The sequence below is a fragment of the Sciurus vulgaris genome (genome assembly GCF_902686455.1).
Source record: "Sciurus vulgaris genome assembly, chromosome: 11".
Lineage (NCBI taxonomy): Eukaryota > Metazoa > Chordata > Mammalia > Rodentia > Sciuridae > Sciurus > Sciurus vulgaris.
This window is the reverse complement of record NC_136472.1, coordinates 17,594,188-17,614,625: the sequence shown is the minus strand read 5'-3', so window position 1 is coordinate 17,614,625 and position 20,438 is coordinate 17,594,188. Positions and strand designations below refer to the sequence as shown.

General features: G+C 36.5%; 2 protein-coding genes across 2 annotated transcripts in view; both read left to right on the top strand.

Annotated features, from left to right (window-relative positions):
• Window positions 1-395: 395 nt before the first annotated feature.
• Window positions 396-20,438, top strand: part of LOC306639679 (uncharacterized protein) — a gene marked incomplete at both ends in the record, with an annotated part of 51,931 nt that continues 31,888 nt past the window's right edge. The window contains 2 exon segments of the mRNA XM_079103459.1: window positions 396-474; window positions 477-1,326. Of these exon segments, the coding sequence (XP_078959585.1) occupies window positions 396-474; window positions 477-1,326 (929 nt within the window).
• Window positions 13,648-20,120, top strand: LOC306638987 (olfactory receptor 9G4-like). Its single transcript, XM_079102436.1, has 3 exons — window positions 13,648-13,773; window positions 14,113-14,172; window positions 19,029-20,120. Exon 3 carries the CDS (start codon window positions 19,047-19,049, stop codon window positions 19,983-19,985), a length of 939 nt encoding a protein of 312 aa, XP_078958562.1. The 5' UTR covers window positions 13,648-13,773; window positions 14,113-14,172; window positions 19,029-19,046; the 3' UTR covers window positions 19,986-20,120.

The window sequence follows — 20,438 nt, the reverse complement described above, 5'->3', positions numbered from 1 at the left end:
GTTACATGTTGCTTCTCTACTGTTATATATAAAACAAAAACAGAATGAGATATTTTTGAAGGTGGCTTGGTGCAAGGAAGGCTTTGAAGACTGAATAGTGCTTGAAATGATGATGAACAGGCAAAATAAAATTATTTTTCTGGGAAGGCAAGAATCTGCTAACTTCCATTGATACTTGAATTTGATATTCTCATCTCACCAGAATATTCCTTCCAAAACCTGAAGAAAAACTTCCCATTTGTAATAAACCTCAGGGAATCAAGATATAATCCCAGACTAAGAGTTCTCCTGACTTTCTCATATCTTTCGTTCTTAATCTCTGGTATACAGGGCACTTGATTTTATCTTCAGTCACCTGCATAATTCTTTGAAAGGAAGGTACCCTGAGAAAAAAAATGGATAAAATGAAAATAAACTACACTGTGACTGAATTTGTGTTCCTAGGACTTTCATCTGAGCCAAAGATACAGCTCTTTCTTTTGTTATATTCTTGTTCTTCTATTTATTAACAATGGTTGGGAATATTATCATCATCACTATTATCCAGATAGAACCTCGTCTGCAGACCCCCATGTACTTCTTCCTCACTAATTTGTCCTTTCTGGACATTTGCTACACGTCCACCAATGTCCCACAAATGCTGTCCAACATGGTGGGGAGAAAGAGGACCATTCCATTCTCCAGCTGTGCTACTCAGATGTACTTCTCTCTCTCCTTTGGAATGATTGAATGTGTTCTCCTTGGTGTCATGGCTTATGACAGATATGTGGCCATTTGTCATCCTCTTCACTATACCATCATTATGGACCGAAACACTTGTGTCCAACTGGCAGCCATTTCTTGGTCCAGTAGCTTCCTGAGTTCCATGGTAATCAATGTCCTCACCTTAAGTTTGCCCTACTGTGGGCCCAATGTCCTGAATCACTTTTTCTGTGAAGTGCCTTCTGTCCTGAGGCTGGCTTGCACTGACACCTCACTCACTGAGCTGGTTGTTTTTATCTTCAGTATTGTCATCGTCTTCATCCCTTTCCTCCTCATTGTTGTTTCCTATGCCCGGATCCTTCTGTCTGTTCTCAGAATGCGTTCAGCCTCTGGGAGGTACAAGGCACTGTCCACCTGTGCCTCCCATCTGACAGTGGTGGCCTTATTCTATGGAACCGCCATCTTTATGTACATGAGACCCCAATCCAAGTCCTCTCGGGCTGGGGGCAAGGTCATCGCAGTCTTCTACACGGTGGTCACACCCATGCTCAACCCCTTGATCTACAGCCTGAGGAACCAGGATGTGAAAGGAGCTTTGAAGAGAGTTATCGAAATACAGAGGAAGTGAGAGACATTAACAAGACCCCAGCTCAACTGTAGTTAGACACATACACACACATATATATACACATTACAATTTGTACTCAGGAATGTTTCCTGGGTTTTGAAGCTTTTTAGCCAATGGTATCATTAAATTAAACTATTATTTAAATTAAGAGCAATCAAAAATGATTAGTATAAAAACAATATCAATCATATTAGCAATCATTGTTTAATGGCATCTACAACTGATACACTGCTTCACTAGAAATAAACTGTATCTAACATCGTTTCTCACTTATTTACAATTGCAAATAACAACAAAAGTTTGTAATTCATCTTTCAAAGACATCCAGTTCCTAAAAAGCAACCACTTCTTCTTATCCAAATATAAAAAACTCATATACAATCAATAAATATTCAACACTGGTAGTACATGTCAAGTCAGCACTAACCAAAAAATTAAATAATTTAAAGTCAAAAGCAAAAAACAAAATCACTAAACAATGGGTCAAATTCATTACACAGTACTTACTGTACTTTAATATTTACTCAGGTATACAATGATATAGATATGTTATATGTTTACTTAGTACATGAAGTACAATTATAAACACTTTCAACAAACTTTGTTCTGAACAACTTATTTAGATCAAAAAGCAACATTTCAAATTCTCCCAAATATCTTCAAGTAAGAAACAAATTTTCCTTCTGTTTGCTCCTTTTGACATGAAAGGAAAATACAACATTTTCAAGACATTGAATGGGCTATTCTATTTACTATATTTAACAATCATTGTTAGAGCAAAGAACATTTGATTTTTTAAAGCTAAAATCTTTATTATTTCATAGAACTTTAATGGTGTTGACAATTGAACAACTGATTTTTAAGATTAACACAAATCTGGTGAACTATTGGTCCCACACATCTTCAAATGCCTATTTGCATAATTTTCTCCCTACATTTGTTTGGGACCATGGCCACTTAAGGGCAACACAGCTGGGGTTACACTGGCATTTTAAAATAAAAGTCTAGAGAAAAACAGAGAACACTGTACTATCATAAACTATGTTTCTCGATGCTTGATTAGCCAGCATCACTGTGTACTTCAATCCACTATACTTAGAAATAAAATTGTAAACCCAAGATTTTCATTAATAATGTTTACATGGGATGTCATTCCTGGATGTCCAAGAAATGGACCTCAGTTTCTTCATTTATAAAATAGGATATTTGTTGGATAAGTCTATGTATCTATCAGCTCTCTATCAGCATTATCTAGTATCATTTCTTTGATTTCTGAAAATAAATGTATTATAATTTTTTATATATCTATAAAATTGATCCCGAAATGATCTTCTTTTAAATTCTTTTTCATTTGTTCTAATTAGTTATACAGGACAGTAGAAATGCATTTATATATTTTGATAAATTATACATAAATGGAGTATAATTTCTCTTTTTTCTGATTGTAGATCTTTACTTTTACTGTTTGGGTTTACCTGCTTAATTTAAGAATGATAATGCAATTTTGAAAGGTTTTAACATGTCCCTGTAGGTTTGAATGACATAAAAACATGCTTCTTTCCTGTTACCATTTTTTTTCCCAGTAGACATGTTTCCCTTTAACTTGAGAAGCATTGTTGAGTTGCCCAGTTAGAAAGGATGAGAATTATAATAAAATGTTGAAAGAGAATTAGTTCCTTGGTGAAAGGGATTCATGGATATCACCTTTCTGCATAATCTGAAATGCTCCTTGGAAACCATCTCCTCTCTTACCTCTCTGTCTAGGTATGCCCAGTGCAGTGACTTCTCTAGCCTGCTTGACCTTGCAAAGATTCAGCTCATTGTAATCATAGGCTAACTTGGGTCTTCCAACAAGTGTTTCACAGTGTAACCCTGTGCAAATACTGGCTTATGAACTAGTCATGCCACCAGACTGAACATGTCCATGAACCCTATACATGAACATGTCCATGAGCCTCTGTAGGGGTACCCTCAACTTCTTCCCACATTCTGATCATGGCGCTCACTCTTTACAATGCTCTCCATTTCCCTAGTCTATAAAAAATGTTAGAAAAAGAATCAGGAAACATTTGTTCTCATTCCACAACTCCAGTTTCATGACAGTAAGATATGGGACTACTCATACCTTCTCATGAGTTTTATGGAGCTCATACAGATGTCCAATACATTTCCTGAGGCCCAGAATTGGATCTAGGCTTCATTAGCTCTCCTTGATCTCAGCCACGTATGGTCATTCATTTGTTCAATTAGCATCTGTGGCTTACCTAATATATCCCAGAACTTGAGGATAAAAAAATGAGTCTTCTTAAATTCTCTCAGTCCCCCAAGTGGGCCATCACTTTAAAGTGTGTATGCTTTAAAATTACAGCAGAATTATATGCATAGCACTTCCCAGAACATTGTAGAGCAACCAATTATTAAGCCTGGAAGCACTTGTATACACTGTACTTCAGCTTTTCATTTATTGTAATATCTGAGGTAGTACACTTCTGAGAGTGAAAGATGGCAGTGTCAATACTTATTCCAGGACAACTGGCACAACCAAAACTTGCCTTGAGCAAGATGGTCAGGTGGCCTCCATCATACTAACGTGTGTAGACCTGTCATGGAGACATTGCTGACTCCCAGTTACAGGCCAGAAAATCCTGTTGCGGGAGTCCAGGAATGATTTACGAGAGAGATGGTTGATTTGTAATATAAACCTAAGTTTGCATTTCATAAGTAGATTTGGGAACATAGGGACGAATATAAGAAAAAGCAGAAGGGAAAAATTGCATCCTATACTTGAGTTCAATATGGCTTGAACTTCAAGAAAGGATGTGGAAGGGAATGACTGGGGACAAAACTGAGAATTGAGATGTCACAGGTGGATGCCATTCACAGTGTTGATTTCACTGTGGTCCAGTCTCCTAAAGTCAGGGCTGGTGAATACTTACTGTCTTCATAAACCCTCAATTGAACAGAGTTAAATACACAGATCCAAATACCCCTTCAGGAGCTTCTCACAGGACTGCACAGTTCTGGGGAGTGTTTAAAGAAGTGCCACCAACAAACATTTCCTCTCTATTCTTCTCACAGGCACTCCCAAGTGTCCATGGTGACCTTGCTTTTGAGATGGGGAACCTGAATCCACCTTATATAATATTTAAACCACTTCTTCATATATATGCATAATGATAATACTGAAACACACATGAGATAAGATGGCTACAAATTAAAGGATTTTGCTGTGCTTTTCTACCAGCTCAGGAGATTGGAGACAGAGGGTTTCTGAGGAGTGAGTGGTATTTAAGCTGGTCCATAAAGAATGAGTTCAAACATCCTGAGTCAAGGAGCTGAGACTATCAAGGAAGCATGGAGAGTGGGGGAAAGAGAATTGTCAAGAATAGAGAGGCAGGAAGAGGTAGGGGTCATTTAGAAAGAGCTTTGTAGGAGTCTGGTGGAAGACTGAGAGCAGGAGGAATTAACACAGAGATGGCTTATGAAACAGAAACATGAGGGACAAGTCAAGGACTTTGGCAGTTGTTAGCTCCTGAGGGTAAATGTGTGATTCATCAGGAATCTTAAACCCTAATGATTCCAGGAATCCTCTACAAGGCATAAAGACAGAGGTTAGCCTAAACTCTTCCCTTGGGAGCAGACTAGACCTGGAGCCAAGTGTAAGTACTTTAAGCAAACCCCATCAGGACAAGCACCTGACCTATGCCATCAAACTGATTCCATAGCCAGAGGCTGCACAGATTTACCAGCTCAATGGCTATGTTGCTTTGCGTGTTTCCAAAGGTTGCTCTGCTGATGGGTACATGACAGTATCCCAGGGCCAAGGGAAAGATGTTCCCTGGAATAAGCAAGAGAAAACACTCTGCTCTCCAAGGCATATATTCCATGACTTTAAATTGGTTCCAAATGATTGAGCTGCACACACACTTCACCAACAAACCCTCCCAATGAGCATCCAGCACAAATGGCCCGTGGATGTGAGCCTCAGTTTTTGTCCACTCTGTCTCTGTCACACTGTACTTCCTTCCTCATTTTGATATGCTCCACCTCTTCTACTTCCCTTGTTAATTTTTGGTCCATGTTTCAAAGATAGTTCAGGTGCCCATCCTCCACAGGCCTCTCCTAACCTCCCAAGAGAATGTGCTATCCTTTGAGTGAGCCACCATAACATTTTGTCTATGATTCTTTTTTAACTTGAAAAAGAATTTATTTCTTAAATTTACTTAAATGATTCGAGCCAATATATAGTAAAATGTTTATAATATTTAGAGTTATGTCAACATGAGAATGATAGCCATGGTTTTGATTAGCACATGCAATTCACTGCAAAGGTAAAAATACATACACAAGCCTCCCAGACGAAGTGGGGTGAAGTGGGGTGAGATAGCACGTGAACATAAAGGGTTGCACTTACAAAAATGGAGCATGGATAGCATATACAAAGATACGTGCCTAATGCTAATCACTGAATGTGGTGCTAGCAAATTGCACATTTACTTTCAGAGCCTATCATTCAATATAATGCACATTAAGACTAAACAGATTTCAAATACCCAGCTGTATATTGTTTTGGACACATCATTTTGGTATCCATGTAACAGCATTTGAAACCTGTAGTTACCAAAGCATGTGTTACAGGGACAAAAGATCTGGAATATTTATCACCATTGGCCTTATTTTGATCCATGATCCATCAACTGTCAACAACTGGTACTGAAATTTACCACTCTGAGGGAGTGATTGACTGCAAAAGCCCTTAGGAATATAGAAATCAGTGAGTAACAGAAGGGCTCACCCTGAGCTGCCACCTTTCTATGTAATGCTGTGTATTCTAGAACATGGTGCTAATGCACAGACTCGGAGCATATATGGTAGAAAAAAAATCAACTAATTTAAAAGATACTCTGCTTGGATTTACAGAATTTTGTTTGACTTATATCTGAGTTCAATTTATTAACATTATGAAAAGGAAATTCTGCCAAGGACAAGTCTAAAGAATTAGGCTGTAGGTTTGGCAGTCTAGACCTTTGCAATCTGTGATAATCCCCAATTTCAGGCTAATTCGAAATATCTTGCTATTTTATGGCTGCATATTTTCTAAATTTACATAAACATACAAAACTGTTTTAAGAATGTAATCCTACCTGGGCAATATAATCTAACAGTAATGCCTACAATGTAAAGCTATTCCAATTCTTTAAAATAGCATTAAGTTTTACATAGTTTTTTTGTCTTGGTATTTTACTCATCTCACCAAAATAAAACTTTACTGAAACATAAGTATATGGTTTATACATTTGCTCTTAAAACTAACTGAGTAAAATCAAATACAAGAATAATGGAGAACATAAGTAAACAGAGAATGACCACTCCTCCTTGATTTCCTTGGTTAAAATCTACCAACAGACAGAAATCTTTCTGGGAATTCTATATGATTGTTACACTTTTACATATATGTTATGGTTTTAACTAGTGAATAATATGTGTAAAAAAATGACACCTTTAAAATTTACTTGCCAGATTTCTATTTCAAAAGCTACGTTAAATATGAGCTTTAATAAATGTCATATAAATATGCAAACTTTGTCCACCTTTAATTTCACAATAAGAGCTAGGATCACTGGGTGATTTCAGGTCATAAAATCAGTTTTCAAGGCTGAACTGAAATGAACTAGGTAGAGAACAGGCATGAAGATATATGCTCTCTTTTAATACATTATTTTTTCCTTGTAACACAGGGTAATTTCATTTATCTTATCTCCCTACAAACTTAAGTTCTATGAAATCAGATATATATGTGTCGAAAGAATTCAAAGACCTGAAGAAACAACAGATCATTCTTTCAGACTCCCTTTTCCATACATTTCACATAGTTCCCCAGCACCCTGAGTGCATCAAGAGAATCTACGTACGTTTCCCTCTCCCAATGGGATAAAGATTTAGATTGAAAATATAAGGTGACATATGCTACTTTATGTGCTTAGTAACTGACCATCCAAGGCATTCTAGATCCCAAAGGACAATAATCACTGCATCATAAACACATCTCCCAAGGAAAAACATATGAATCAAATAAGTTTTCAATTACCTAATGGGAAAAATAATGTATTTATTATTATTTTTACAAAACCCGCCATACAAATCCAAAAATCAATACATGAGGAAAGTTTCAGGGTAGTGCAGGAGATCACACTTCAGGGCTCACAGAGATGTGTTAGGGATCATGCTCTTTTTCACTCCCTCGTAATTCATGTCAGCAGTGTCTTAGGGAAAATTGCCCTCATTTCTCTGATCTGTGCTTATTCTAAGGTCCACACAACCATTTAGTTTTTACTGGAGGTCTGTCATTCCTGGAGTTCTAAAGTTCCTCTATTTTTGCTCCCCTAACCCTGCATCTCTGAAGACAAAATTTCTCCTGTGCTGAAAGCCTGGCTCGGTTCTTCTCTGCTAGACGGGTCCACAGGGAATGTTATCTACTGGCCACCAAGAATTATTACCACTATGTGTCCATTTCAAATCTCTTATTTATTCTTCCACTGTGCTCCCAAAGTTATAAACCAGTATTGTGCAGCTTCATGCCTTGATGACTTTATAAACTCAATTTTCATCACCAGTGAGACATTTACCATGAAAAAAATATCATTGATAACTTGTGATATCTGCCTCCATTTGTGAGCTGGCCTGTGATATGAAGGAGAGTACTAAGCTGTGCTGAATTTTAGACTCATCACCAACATATCACTCCAGCCATATTGACTCTATTCCTTACTCCTTCGTCCCTGCATCCATCTTGAAGAAGGGTTCCACCAGGGGCTACCTGAAGGCTTCTCCACCTGTCCATCTCAAAAGCTGTCACCTTGTACCATGATTCATTTCTTTTCATTAATTCCAATTGCACAATAGCAGTGTCCTGGACAAAGTGGTACTGGTGTTCTGTGCTGTGGTGATCCCAGTGTTGAACCCTTGAGTAAGAAATAAAGAAGTGCTGGGTGTGGTGGCACATGCCTATAATCCAGGGACTGAACAGGTCAAGGCAGGAAAATCACAACTTTGAAGCTAGCCCCAGCAACTTGGTGAGAATCACAGCAAATTAGGGAGACACCGTCTCAAAATAAAAATAAAAAGGGCTAAGACTGAGGATGTAACCCAGTGGTAAATTGTCCCTAGTTTAAATTCCCAGTACCAAAAAAAAAAAAAGAAAAGAAAAGAAAGAAGAAGAAAAAAGGAAATAAAGATGTGTCAAAGATGCCCTGAGTAAAATGTTAGATAGCACAAAGTTTTCCTTAATAAAAAACATTGAGGAAATGACTTTAAAACACATTATATCAATGTCATTGAGATAACAAGAAATAATCATTGTTTAAGGTGAGAACCCCAGGCTGTTATTGTCTTTTTAATTTGGTTTCAATGAATTTGAATATATTTTAAAATTAATGACGCTATGACATTCATAAAAACAGATGTGTATATCACTGTGTATTCTTACTTTTTAATCTTTATAAAAATATATTTCATTTATTAGTTCTAGAAGTTTTCTAGTGGAGTTTTTTTGGATCTTCTAAATATAGGATCATTTCATCAGCAAATAATGACAGCTATAGTTCTTCTTTTCCTATTTGTATCCCTTTAATTTCTTTGGTCTGTCTAATTGCTCTGGCAAATGTTTCAAGGACAATGTTGAAGAGAAATGGTGAAAGAGGGCATCCCTGTTTTGTTCCAGGTTTTAGAGGGAATGCTTTCAGTTTTTCTCCATTAAGAATAATGTTGGCTGTGGGATTAGCATAGAAGGCCTTTACAATGTTGAGGTATGTTCCTTCTATTCCTATTTTTTCTGTGTTTTAAGCATGAAGGGGTGCTGTATTTTATCAAACACTTTCTCAGCATCTATTGAAATAATCGTGTGATTCTTAACTTTAAGTCTATTGATATGATGAATTACATTTATTGATTTCCGGATGTTGAACCAACCTACATCCCTGGGATAAACCCCACTTAATCATGGTGCACTATGTTTTCAATGTATTTTTGTATGTGATTTGCCAATATTTTGTTAAGGATTTTTGCATCTATGTTCATAAGGGATATTGGTCTAAAGTTTTCTTTCCTTGGTGTCTTTGTCTGATTTTGGTATCAGAATGATACTAGCCTCATAGAATGAATTTGGAAGGGACTCTCCTTTTCTATTTCTTGGAATACTTTGAGGAGTACTCAAACTAATAAATGAATTCAGCAAAGTAGCAGGATATAAAATCAATATGTATAAATCTAATGCATTTCTATTCATAAGTGATGAATCCTCTGAAAGAGAAATTAGATAAACCACTCCATTCACAGTAGCCTAAAAAAACAATAAAATACTTGGGAATTAATCTAACAAAAGAGGTGAAGACCTCTACAATGAAATCTACAAAACATTAAAGAAATTGAAGAAAACCTTAGAAGATGGAAAGATTTCCCATGTTCTTTGATAGGCAGAATTAACATTGTCAAAATGGCCATTCTACCAAAAGCACTACACAGAGTCAGTGCAATTCCAATTAAAATCCCAAAGACATTCCTCATAGAAATAGAGAAATCAATCATGAACTTCATCTGGAAGAACAAGAGACCTCGAATAGCCAAAACAATCCTGAGTAGAAAAAGTGAAACAGGTGGTATCACAATACCAGACATTAAACAATACTACAGAGCAATAGTAACAAAAACAGCATGATATTGGCACCAAAGTAGACAGGCAGACCAATGGTACAGAATAGAAGACACAGAGACAAAAACCACATAAATACAGTCACCTCATACTAGACAAAGGAGCCAAAAACATATGATGGAGAAAAGATAGCCTATTCAACAAATGGTGCTGGTAAAACTGGAAATCCATATGCACTAAAATGAAATTAAACCTCTATCTCTCACACTAATTCAACCCAAAATGGATCAAAGACTTAGGAATTAGACCAGAGACCCTGCACCTAATAGAAGACAAAGTAGGCCCGGATCTTCATCATGTTAGCTTAGAATCAGACTTCCTCAACAAGACTCCCAAAGCACAAGAAATCAAAGCAAGAATCAATAAATTGGATGGATTCAAACTAAAAAGCTTTTTCTCAGCAAAGGATACAATCAAGAATGTGAAGAGAGATACTACAGAGTGGGAGAAAATCTGTTCCACACACACTTCAGATAGAGCACTTATCTCCAAAATTTATAAAGAACTTAACAATGTTTACAGCTGCTCAGTTCACAATAGCTAGATTGTGGAACCAACCAGGATGCCCTTTAACAGATGAATGGATAAAGAAACTGTGGAATATATACACAATGGAATACTATTCAGTCATAAAGAAGAATAATATTATGGCATTTGCAATAAATGGATGGAACTGGAGAACACCGTGCTAAGTGAAATAAGCCAAGACCAAAAAAACCAGACTGAATGTTTTCCCTGATAAAGTGGAGAATGATATATTATGGAGCTGGGTGGGTGGGGAGTGAAAGAAGAATGGGGGAACTTTAGATTATGTAGAAGGAAATGAGAGGGAGGGGGGATACAAAAAATGGTGGAATGAGACAGACATCATTACCTTATGTACAAGTATGATTACATGAATGGTATGAATCTACATCATGTACAACCATAGAAATGAAATGATGTATCCCATTTGCATACAATTGAATCAAAATGCAGTCCGTAAAAAATTAAAAGATAAATAAAAATAATAATAAAAAATATATTTCATGAAGAAAAATTATGTACATTTAAGGTGAAGAGCATGTTTTGATTCATGTATACATATGAAGGTAGGACCATTATCAGGTTACTTAATTATCCTTCACCTCAAGGACTATTTGTGTGTGTATGCATGTGTGTGTGTGTGTGTGTGTGTGTGTGTGTGTGTGTATTGTGAGAACTTTAAAATCTTTTCCCCCAGTAAATTTCAAAAATACAATGAAGTATATTAAATTACAGTCAGCTTGCTGTACATTAGATTCTGAGAACTTATTCATCTTGTGCAACTTAAGTTTTGTACTCTTTGAATGAAATACTGTGACTACCATTATAAAATTTGTTTTCATGATATTGACTCCTGTATTTCACCTGTCTTTAATATGATGTGGTATTTGTCTTTTGAACCTGGCTTGCTTTACATAGCATATTACCTCCAGAACAATCATGTAGCAGCAAATGATAAGATCTACTTTTTATAAGGCTGAGTTATATATATATTTCATGTACATGCACTTTATATAATATATATACAGCGTATGTATGCATATGTGTGTATGTGTATATATGTGTATGTGAACTTGTGTGTGTGTGTGTGTGTGTGTGTGTGTTACCCAGAAAGGGAGTGTTGGAGGGTAGTTCTATTTTTATTTTTATTATATATTTATGGCCCTGGTATTAAACCCAGAAGCACTGAACTACACCTCTAGAACTTTTCAACTTTTTTTTGAGACATGTTCTTTCTGAGTTTCCAGGCTAGCCCTGAACTTGTCATCCTTCCACCTCAGCCTCCCAAATCACTGGGATTACAGGAAGTGTCATCATACCTCTTTGATTTTTAATATTTTGAGGAGCATTTGTAATTTATTTCATAATGGCTATACTATTCCACATTCCTGTGAACACCACAAAAGGCTTCCCTTTTCTCCACAATCTTGCCAACACTTATTATTGTTTTTGTGTATGGTAAGGGCCTGATTTTGATCCCTGATTGTGATATTGATTTGCATTTCCCTATTTTTTAGTAATATTAAACATTTTTCCTGTGTTGCCCATTTGTCTGTCTTATTTTGAAAAAAAAAAAAAAAAAAAACCAATTAGGTGTGTGTTAGTAATATTTTGGTTCCTGTGACCAAATACCTGACACAAACAACTTGAAGATGGAAAGGTTTATTTTGGCTCACAAGTTCAGACCTTTCGGTCCATGGTCTGGTGGCTCCATTGCTCTGGGCCTGAGGTGCAGTAGAACGTGATAACAGAAGAACATGGCAGCCAGGGAGCAGAAAGGGAGAAAGAAAGGGTAAAGGAGAAGATATCATCCCCAAAGGAATACCCCTAATGACTTACTTGCTCTTACTGCGTCTCACCTCCCAATAACATTCAGATTTTTAAATCACAAAATGTGTTAATCCACTAATGAGGTTACAGCCCTAGTGACATAGTATTTCCTAAATGTCTGACCTCAAAACATTGACACATTTGAGACCAAGCCATTAAATATGTGAAGCTTTGGGGGACATTCCACGTCTTAAGCACAACAAGGTCCTTTTACTCACATGATTGTTTCCTGTTGCTAATTTTCTTTGTGTCTCCCCGTGTGTATGTATGCTATTGAGTTGTTTCCATTCGTTACACATTTTGGTTTTGGTTTTGTCTTTTTTTCTTTTTTTGGTGGTGCTGGGGATTGAACCCAGGGCCTTATGCATGCTAGGAAGGCACTCTACAAACTGAGCTATATCCCCAACCCTCTTTACACATTTTGAATATTAACATCTTATCAGACGTGTATCTGCCATTCCTTAGGTTGTCTATTCAGTCAGGTGTGAGATGGAGATATATACATATATATGTATATGTATATCCCAGTTATGTGAGATATGTGTGCATATACATCTCACATAAGTGGGATTTTTTTTAATTAAAAGATGTACCTAGTTTTAATTATCACTTGATAGTGCATATGTTTCATATTGATAAAACTATTTGAACCTAGACATCTCTTTATTTCACCTTTATGTATATCTATAATGCTCTAATTAAAAACTGAATATAAGGAGAAGAAAGACCTATAGAATAGAGAAAAGGGAATGTGGGGAAGGAGGAGGAGAGGAAAAGAAAAAGTACTGGGAAGTTAATTGGGCAAATTATATTGTAAACTTGTATAAGTATGTCAAAATAAATCCGATATTAAGTATAACACGAATGCACTAAAAGTCCTTTTTAAAAAAAAAAAAAGTGTCTCCAAATACCATCACATTCTGAGGACCTAGACATGAGAATTTCAATATGAATTTGAGGAGGAATAATTTAGCCCAGAATTCCAAGTATGGTCAGGAGTTTCCTCATGGATGAGACAAGGCATTGTAGCCTAAAGGGGGAGATGATCGCATGACAAGGAAAAAATCATATACCATAGAATAAATTCAAGGTAAGTCTAATGAGTATAATTGTACAATTTTGTGATTTAGATCAATTGTGTCAACTTTTAATAGAATGTTACCTATTTCCTCAGACCCTAATTAAAATGTCGTCATCAAATTCCAGGCTGACTCTAATTGAGTCTTTGGAGACTGGGGTACACATTTCGTACTACTATATGGGAAGACTCTCAAAAGAGCTGTTGAGGAAAGACATGTATAGGGTCCAACAAAGCCATGCCCAGCCACCAGAGAACATGCAAAAGAGTGTCACTTTCAGGAACTCACCTTTTTGATCAAAGGTAAGCAACTTGGGTGAGGTTCAGAAGTAGTGAGGCCTCTGTGCCTTCAGCTGCCATTAGAAAGAAAGCAGTCTGGCTTGGTTCTAAATGGATCATTGCTTTCACACACACACACACACACACACACACACACACACACAGATTCCATCCAGTGCTATCCTGTCCTCATCTAAATTTAAAATTCAATCTGGGTGGTTTGGTTAGACCATGCATCTTCACTTAGGCAGTGAAGAAATCTTGAAGATATAAAACCTGCCCTACTTTTGGCTTTGTTGATGTTCTGCTCTGTCTTCCAGATTTCTAGTTTATGAAGTTTCATTTCTCATTTCTTACTTTCAGGTTCCACAGGTCACATTATTTCCAAAGGATTTTGAGTGCTCCTGAGAGAATTGCTGCGTGGTAAGGTGCATCTCAATGGGCCATTATGTGTAGGAGGCTTTAACATGAAAAGCTCTGACATATCTTATGCCTATCATTTCACATTCCCATATCAATTGGCAAATTCTTTCAAGTCCTATATGGATTTGAGGTCTTGAGAATGCATCTTCTCTTTCCTTTATTCAGAGTACACTGTACTGGAAAAGTCTACTGACTGGTAGATTTATAACCTGAATGTTTTGAGTTAGGTTCAAAGTAGACAATTTGTTAGAAAAATAACTTCAAGATATAAGTAAAATTCTCCCATTTGCTCAGTGTAGAAGAGTTTATTAAGGGTCTCTTACTCACTTAGAACAGTTCTATATGCTGGGTTATAGCAGAAAACAAAATTGAACTCTGTTTGACTTCAGGATATTACATTGTGGTCAGGAGAAAAAATCAGTTCAGTTAAGATGTAGGAGATGGCTAGTGGGGTGGCAGCTATAGAGAAATATGAACAGAGAAAACAAGATGGGGATAGTTGGTTGAAAGTGAGCAAGGTACATAAAATAGTTATTAGAATGGGCTTTGGCCAGAAAATGACATTTGAAAATCAGGGAGTGGACCATGCCTGTACCTGGATGTTTCAGGCAAAAGAAACAGATAGTCAGTAATCTTTGATACAAGAGCAGAGTTGTCATGTTGGTGGAATTTTGAGAAAGTCATCAAGGTTGGAACAGAGCAAAAGAGGAGTAAGTGTTAGGATATTGTAACTTGTGGAGGAAAGCCATGAATGATTTCATGGCCATTGCAAAAAATTTGATTTTCAAATTTTGATTTGCAAAATTTTGATTTGCAATTTTGATTTGCAAAATTTTCAAAATTTGATTTGCAAAAAATTGGGAATTTCACAGTGTTTAAACCCAACAGTGATGTCACCTGCTGCATCCCTTGTACTTTTAAGTATCATACTGGATGCTCCATGATATAGACTATCGGAAAACAAGGTGTAGACCAGTTAGAAGCTACTGCAATACTCCTTGATAAAGATCATGTTAGTTTAGACCTAGGTGGTAGCAGTGTAGGTGATTAGAAGAGCAAAAATCAGGATAGGACTCAAAGGTAGGGACAGAGGTATTTGCTGGGATATTGCAGAACTGATAGGAGACAAAGGGAATAGGTACAGTCTTGATTTGGTGTTTGGCAATCTGGAACACTGAAATGTCAATAATTGATTCAGGAAATGAACCAATCTTTTCTGGGGAAGTGAAGATTGGGAATTCAGCTTTAAACATGTTAAATTAATCAACTCTTATTATAGAATGTTAGCACTGTACATAAACATAGCCATCTTTGAATACTAGAATTTTTAACCTGAGAATCATGTGCAGAAAATCCACAAAAAAATAGTTGTGAGTTTGTGAATATTTTTGTATTGTGTATATACATACATATATGTATGTCATATATGTGTGTTTATGTGTCTATGGAGAATTATTATTGTTCTTATCATATCCTCAAAGAAATGCATAATTCCAAAACCTTCAGATCCTTTTATTATTTGCAGGCAAAGAACTTAGGGAATACAGTTGTTAGAGAATGTGCACAAGCTTAAAGTTTATTATTTTAGGTCAAAAAGAATGAGAATAAAAATCTCAAAGAGAAAGTGCAGTCATCTCTGATACTCTCATTTCAACCAAAATGATGATATTATTCCATGTATGTGAAGATATATGTGCATATAAATTTTCTTAGTCTGCTCTTCCGTGCAATATTGCAACATGAGGCTGTCTATTCTTTTGTTAGAGAGCCTAACAGATGTTAACTAACTGGGATTATAGAAAGTTTGTGCTTCCAAAAGCATCAAAAATATTTATATGTGTTCCTTGAAGGAAGATCAACTCTTCTAAAATTACCCATGTAATTAACATTAGAACTACATCCAAATTACATTTAGACATGCTAATCAGCTCTTGATATAGAATGTTAGCACTCTACATAAACTGTCTCCAGTCCACGGACTTTGTACTTCTCAGAGGTCACTCCTTTGTCATATTACAAAAATGTGTGATGCAGTCCCTTATGTTCACTTTTGCACCTATTTTCTATGCCTCTAGGATCATATCCAAAGACAAATATCAAGGACAACTATCAAGGACCTCCCTGACTATGTTTATTCTAAGTGGCCATAGTTTAGGTCCTTACGTTTATGTTCTCAATCTATTTCAGGTGGTAAGAAATATGGGTCCAATTTCATTATTTTGAAGCGATTATACTTATCTACACATCAAGGAAACTCTTCTTTCTATACTGTGTATTCTTGGTCACCTCGTCAAAGATTAGGTGCGTTTCTGGTCTCTTGATGGATCTGCTTTTATGCCAGTCATACACAGTTTTAAGGCCGACAGTTTTGGAAGGGTTTGAAATCAGGAAGTATGATAACTCCAGTTTACTGCTTTCTTAAGTTGTGTTAGCTGCATGAGATCTTTTATGGTTCTACATGAACCACGGGAATTTTTTGTTCCATTTCCATTGAACATGTCATTGTGACAAAGATGAACAGGTAGAATATTATCTAAGTGAAATAGGTCTTACTGAGAAAAGCAAGTTTAATCCCACTTAACTGGGAAATCATAGAGACAGAAATACTGCCAGACGCTGGGAAGTACCAAGGTGATATGATGGTCAAAGATCACAGCCTTTCAGCTATAATTTAATAAATTAATTAATACTGGGGATGAAATGCACAGCATACTGGCTGTAATTACTAAAGCTGTATTGCATACTTGTAATACGCTAACATGGATTTTAAATGTCCTCGTCACAGGAAAAGTAGGCAAACTATGTGAAAAAATTACATGAAGTGGAAAACAAAATTAATGAACTTGTGCAATTCAGCAGAACTCTGAATAACACCAAAATCTGGATTATATTGCATCTTTGTGGGAGCCTTGTTTCCTTTCCCCAGAAAATTAACTTGCATAAATTATTCAATTATTATCCTTTCCCTTGGAATAAAAAGAGTGACCATTGTATCTTTTCTTTCAAGCCTCTATGCATTTTATCTATACAACGTTTATAAATGCCTAACATTTTTAGAGGTGAAGATGGTAGGTTGAGAACATTTGAAGAATTTCTAAATATTATAACGTTACCATGTATTAGAATCAGAAGTGAAACCCAGATAGAATTTTATTTATTAGATTCTGACTATACCAGACCCGTTTGTCCTCAGCTGAGCTTCCTCATGGCGGTGGTGAGCTCTTAGCTCAAATGGGTGCTGGATCATATAGAACGGCCCCACTCCCACTTCTATGGGCCAACTTCATGTAACTTGGGTAAAACAAAGAATAAGACCAGATGTCTTTTTACCTAGAGAGCTAACCCTGGATTGTTCACATGGTAACCTCTTGAGACCTAGGTTTGTAATCTCCATGGATCTGCCCACATCAACCTATTGATGAGAATGATACACCAGGTGATGCAAAACTCAAGAAGTGGAAAAAAAAAAAAAAATACAGAATTCATTCTGGAAATCATTAAGAATTCTGATTTTTGTTTTGCACAGTAACACATAGGTTCATAGGTTATTTTACAGGGGTTGCAGGCATTGAGGGTAACTTTTCTTTCTGTTTTAAATGTAAGAAATTTTTTACTAAAATATAATGTGATTTTTTTTATCATGCATACAGAAGTCAAAGCCATGAATAAGATATCAAGTCTATTAATGAAGTGTTCTCAAGTTTTCATCTAATTTTATTTTTATCCACTCTAAGACCTAATTGTTTGGCATAAAAATGAAGATATGAAACATTCATTACCAAATATATATTTTAAAAATATCCTCATCTGTGGACTTCCATAGGGCTTTGAAAATAAAAATGTATATAAACAGAATTTTCCTTTTAGCGAGAGTTTTAGACTACTGACCTTAATTCCTCTCCTCTAGGATAATATTTTGTACATTCTTTCCTAACTCTATACAGAGTGTCTTACATGTTTTTATAAATTTATAAAATGTTTTATGTAGTTTCATATCACCTGGAAGAAAATTGGAAACAAAGCTCTCCTAAGTAAAATATCTTTCTAAACTTTTTTGATAAGTAAAGAAATTCATATTTAAGAGATCTATAGCATTGCCTTGGGTAGGAGAAAAGAGGAAAAAAGAGTCATACAATTCTGAGTGGTAAATGGTTTAATGTTAGTGCATATTTCTCAGTTAAGAAAATTCTGGGTAAGTTTGAACTGTGCTGTTCATCAGCTCTGTGACCTTGGACTTGTCACTTAAATATTTTGTGCTTCAGTTTCTTCATCTGTAACAAGATCATCACAAAACCACCTTCCTTATAAAGTTAAGGTGAGAATTAACCCCGCTAAGCGTAGAACCTGAGTGGTAACTGGCACAGAGTGCCTAATATGAAACTTCTAATTGCACTGTACCAGCAGGAATAGTGCAATACCTCAGTAGTCCTGTAAATGCCTTTGCACTACTTGGTATATAACACCTTTTTGTTAAGTTATGAACAGATGCTGAAATTTGCTGAATACACACTATGTACCAAATATTCAGCTGGGTGTTCTCATGTGAATCTTTGCACACTCAGACAGCTTGCCAGGAAACTATTAGTCATCATCGTGAGCTTATTTCTTCTCTCATGTTTGATAAGGGAATATCCCTGCATTAAACAGGTAATAAATGGAAGCACTGCTTTTAAAAAAAGGGTCTACCTCTAATTCCAGTAGTTTTCCAAGGTCAAAGACTGAAATCATATAATTCTAAACAGAAAAAAGAAAAAAGATCCATGTCTACTCCCTAATTCTGGCTTAATTGATGCACTGTTTACTTCTTTTAATAGAAAACACCATTAAGTTGTTTTTCCCCCTATTCTGATATTCAGGTTCTCCCTCTTGTGGACATGGAAGTGGGAAATCGCACCCTCCTGACTGAATTCATCTTGGTGGGCATCTCAGCAGACCCCCGGTGGCAGCTGATTCTATTTGCAATATTTCTGATGCTCTATTTGCTAACCCTGTCAGGGAACATGAGCCTGGTTATCTTAATCAGGATTGATTCCAAGCTGCATACACCTATGTACTTTTTCATTGGCAGTCTATCTCTTTTGGATTTCTGGTATACCTTTGTGTATACCCCTAAACTCTTGGCCAACTGTATCTCAGATGATAGGCGCATTTCCTTGGCTGGATGTGGGGCTCAGTTTTTCTTTTCCTGTTTTGCAGCCTACACTGAATGCTACCTCCTAGCAGCCATGGCCTATGACCGCCACGTAGCAATCTGCAATCCATTGCTTTATTCAGGTATCATGTCCTCTTCTCTCTGCATGGGTCTTGTTGCTGGCTCCTACATAGGCGGAGTTTTAAATGCTGCAGCCCATACTGCCAATACTTTCCGGTTGAGTTTCTGTGGCAAAAATGTCATTGATCACATTTTCTGTGATGTTCTACCTTTGATAAAAATTTCCTGTTCAGATACTCGATCAGCTGTGATAATCCTTTCCAGTATGGTGGGCTTCACTGTCCTCTCCTGCCTTCTTGCCATTCTTGTTTCCTACTTCAACATCCTCCTGGCCATCCTGAGGATCCGCTCAGCCTCAGGAAGATTTAAAGCATTCTCCACCTGTGCTTCCCACCTGGTCTCGGTCATGCTCTTCTATGGCTCCTTGCTCTTCGTATATTCAAGGCCCACTTCCAGCTACTCCCAGGAGACAGACAAAGTGGCTGCCCTGTTCTATACCATCATCAACCCACTGCTCAACCCTCTCATCTACAGCCTGAGAAATAAAGACGTCAAAGAGGCCTTCAAGAAAGCAGTACTGTCCTTTCGATCACAAGCATGAAGGTTATGTTTTGATTTTTTATTTTAGTTTATAATTTATTGACTGAGGACATTTTTTTGCTTGGTTGGTTGTTTTGTTTTGTCTTCAGTACTGGGTATCAAATCCAAGGACTCATTCATAAATGACAGGCAAGTGCTCTACCATGAGCTACCTCAATAGGCTCTCTCCCTTTTTATTTTCTTCTTTTTTTTTTTTTGAGATAGGTTCTCCTCAGTAAGTTTCCCAGGATGACCCTGCACTTGTGATCATCTTTCATCAATCTTCCAAGTAACTGATATGGCAGGCATGTGCCACTGCAGCCAGTAGACTTATAAACACATTTATGCAGATTTCTATATTTCCTTCAAATTTGACAACTTATACTTGTAACAGTAACATATTAAACAAACCCATCTTTCATGTTTATCATTACTTTCTTGTGATGTACCTTTTCTAAGTCTATAATAGTGCAAA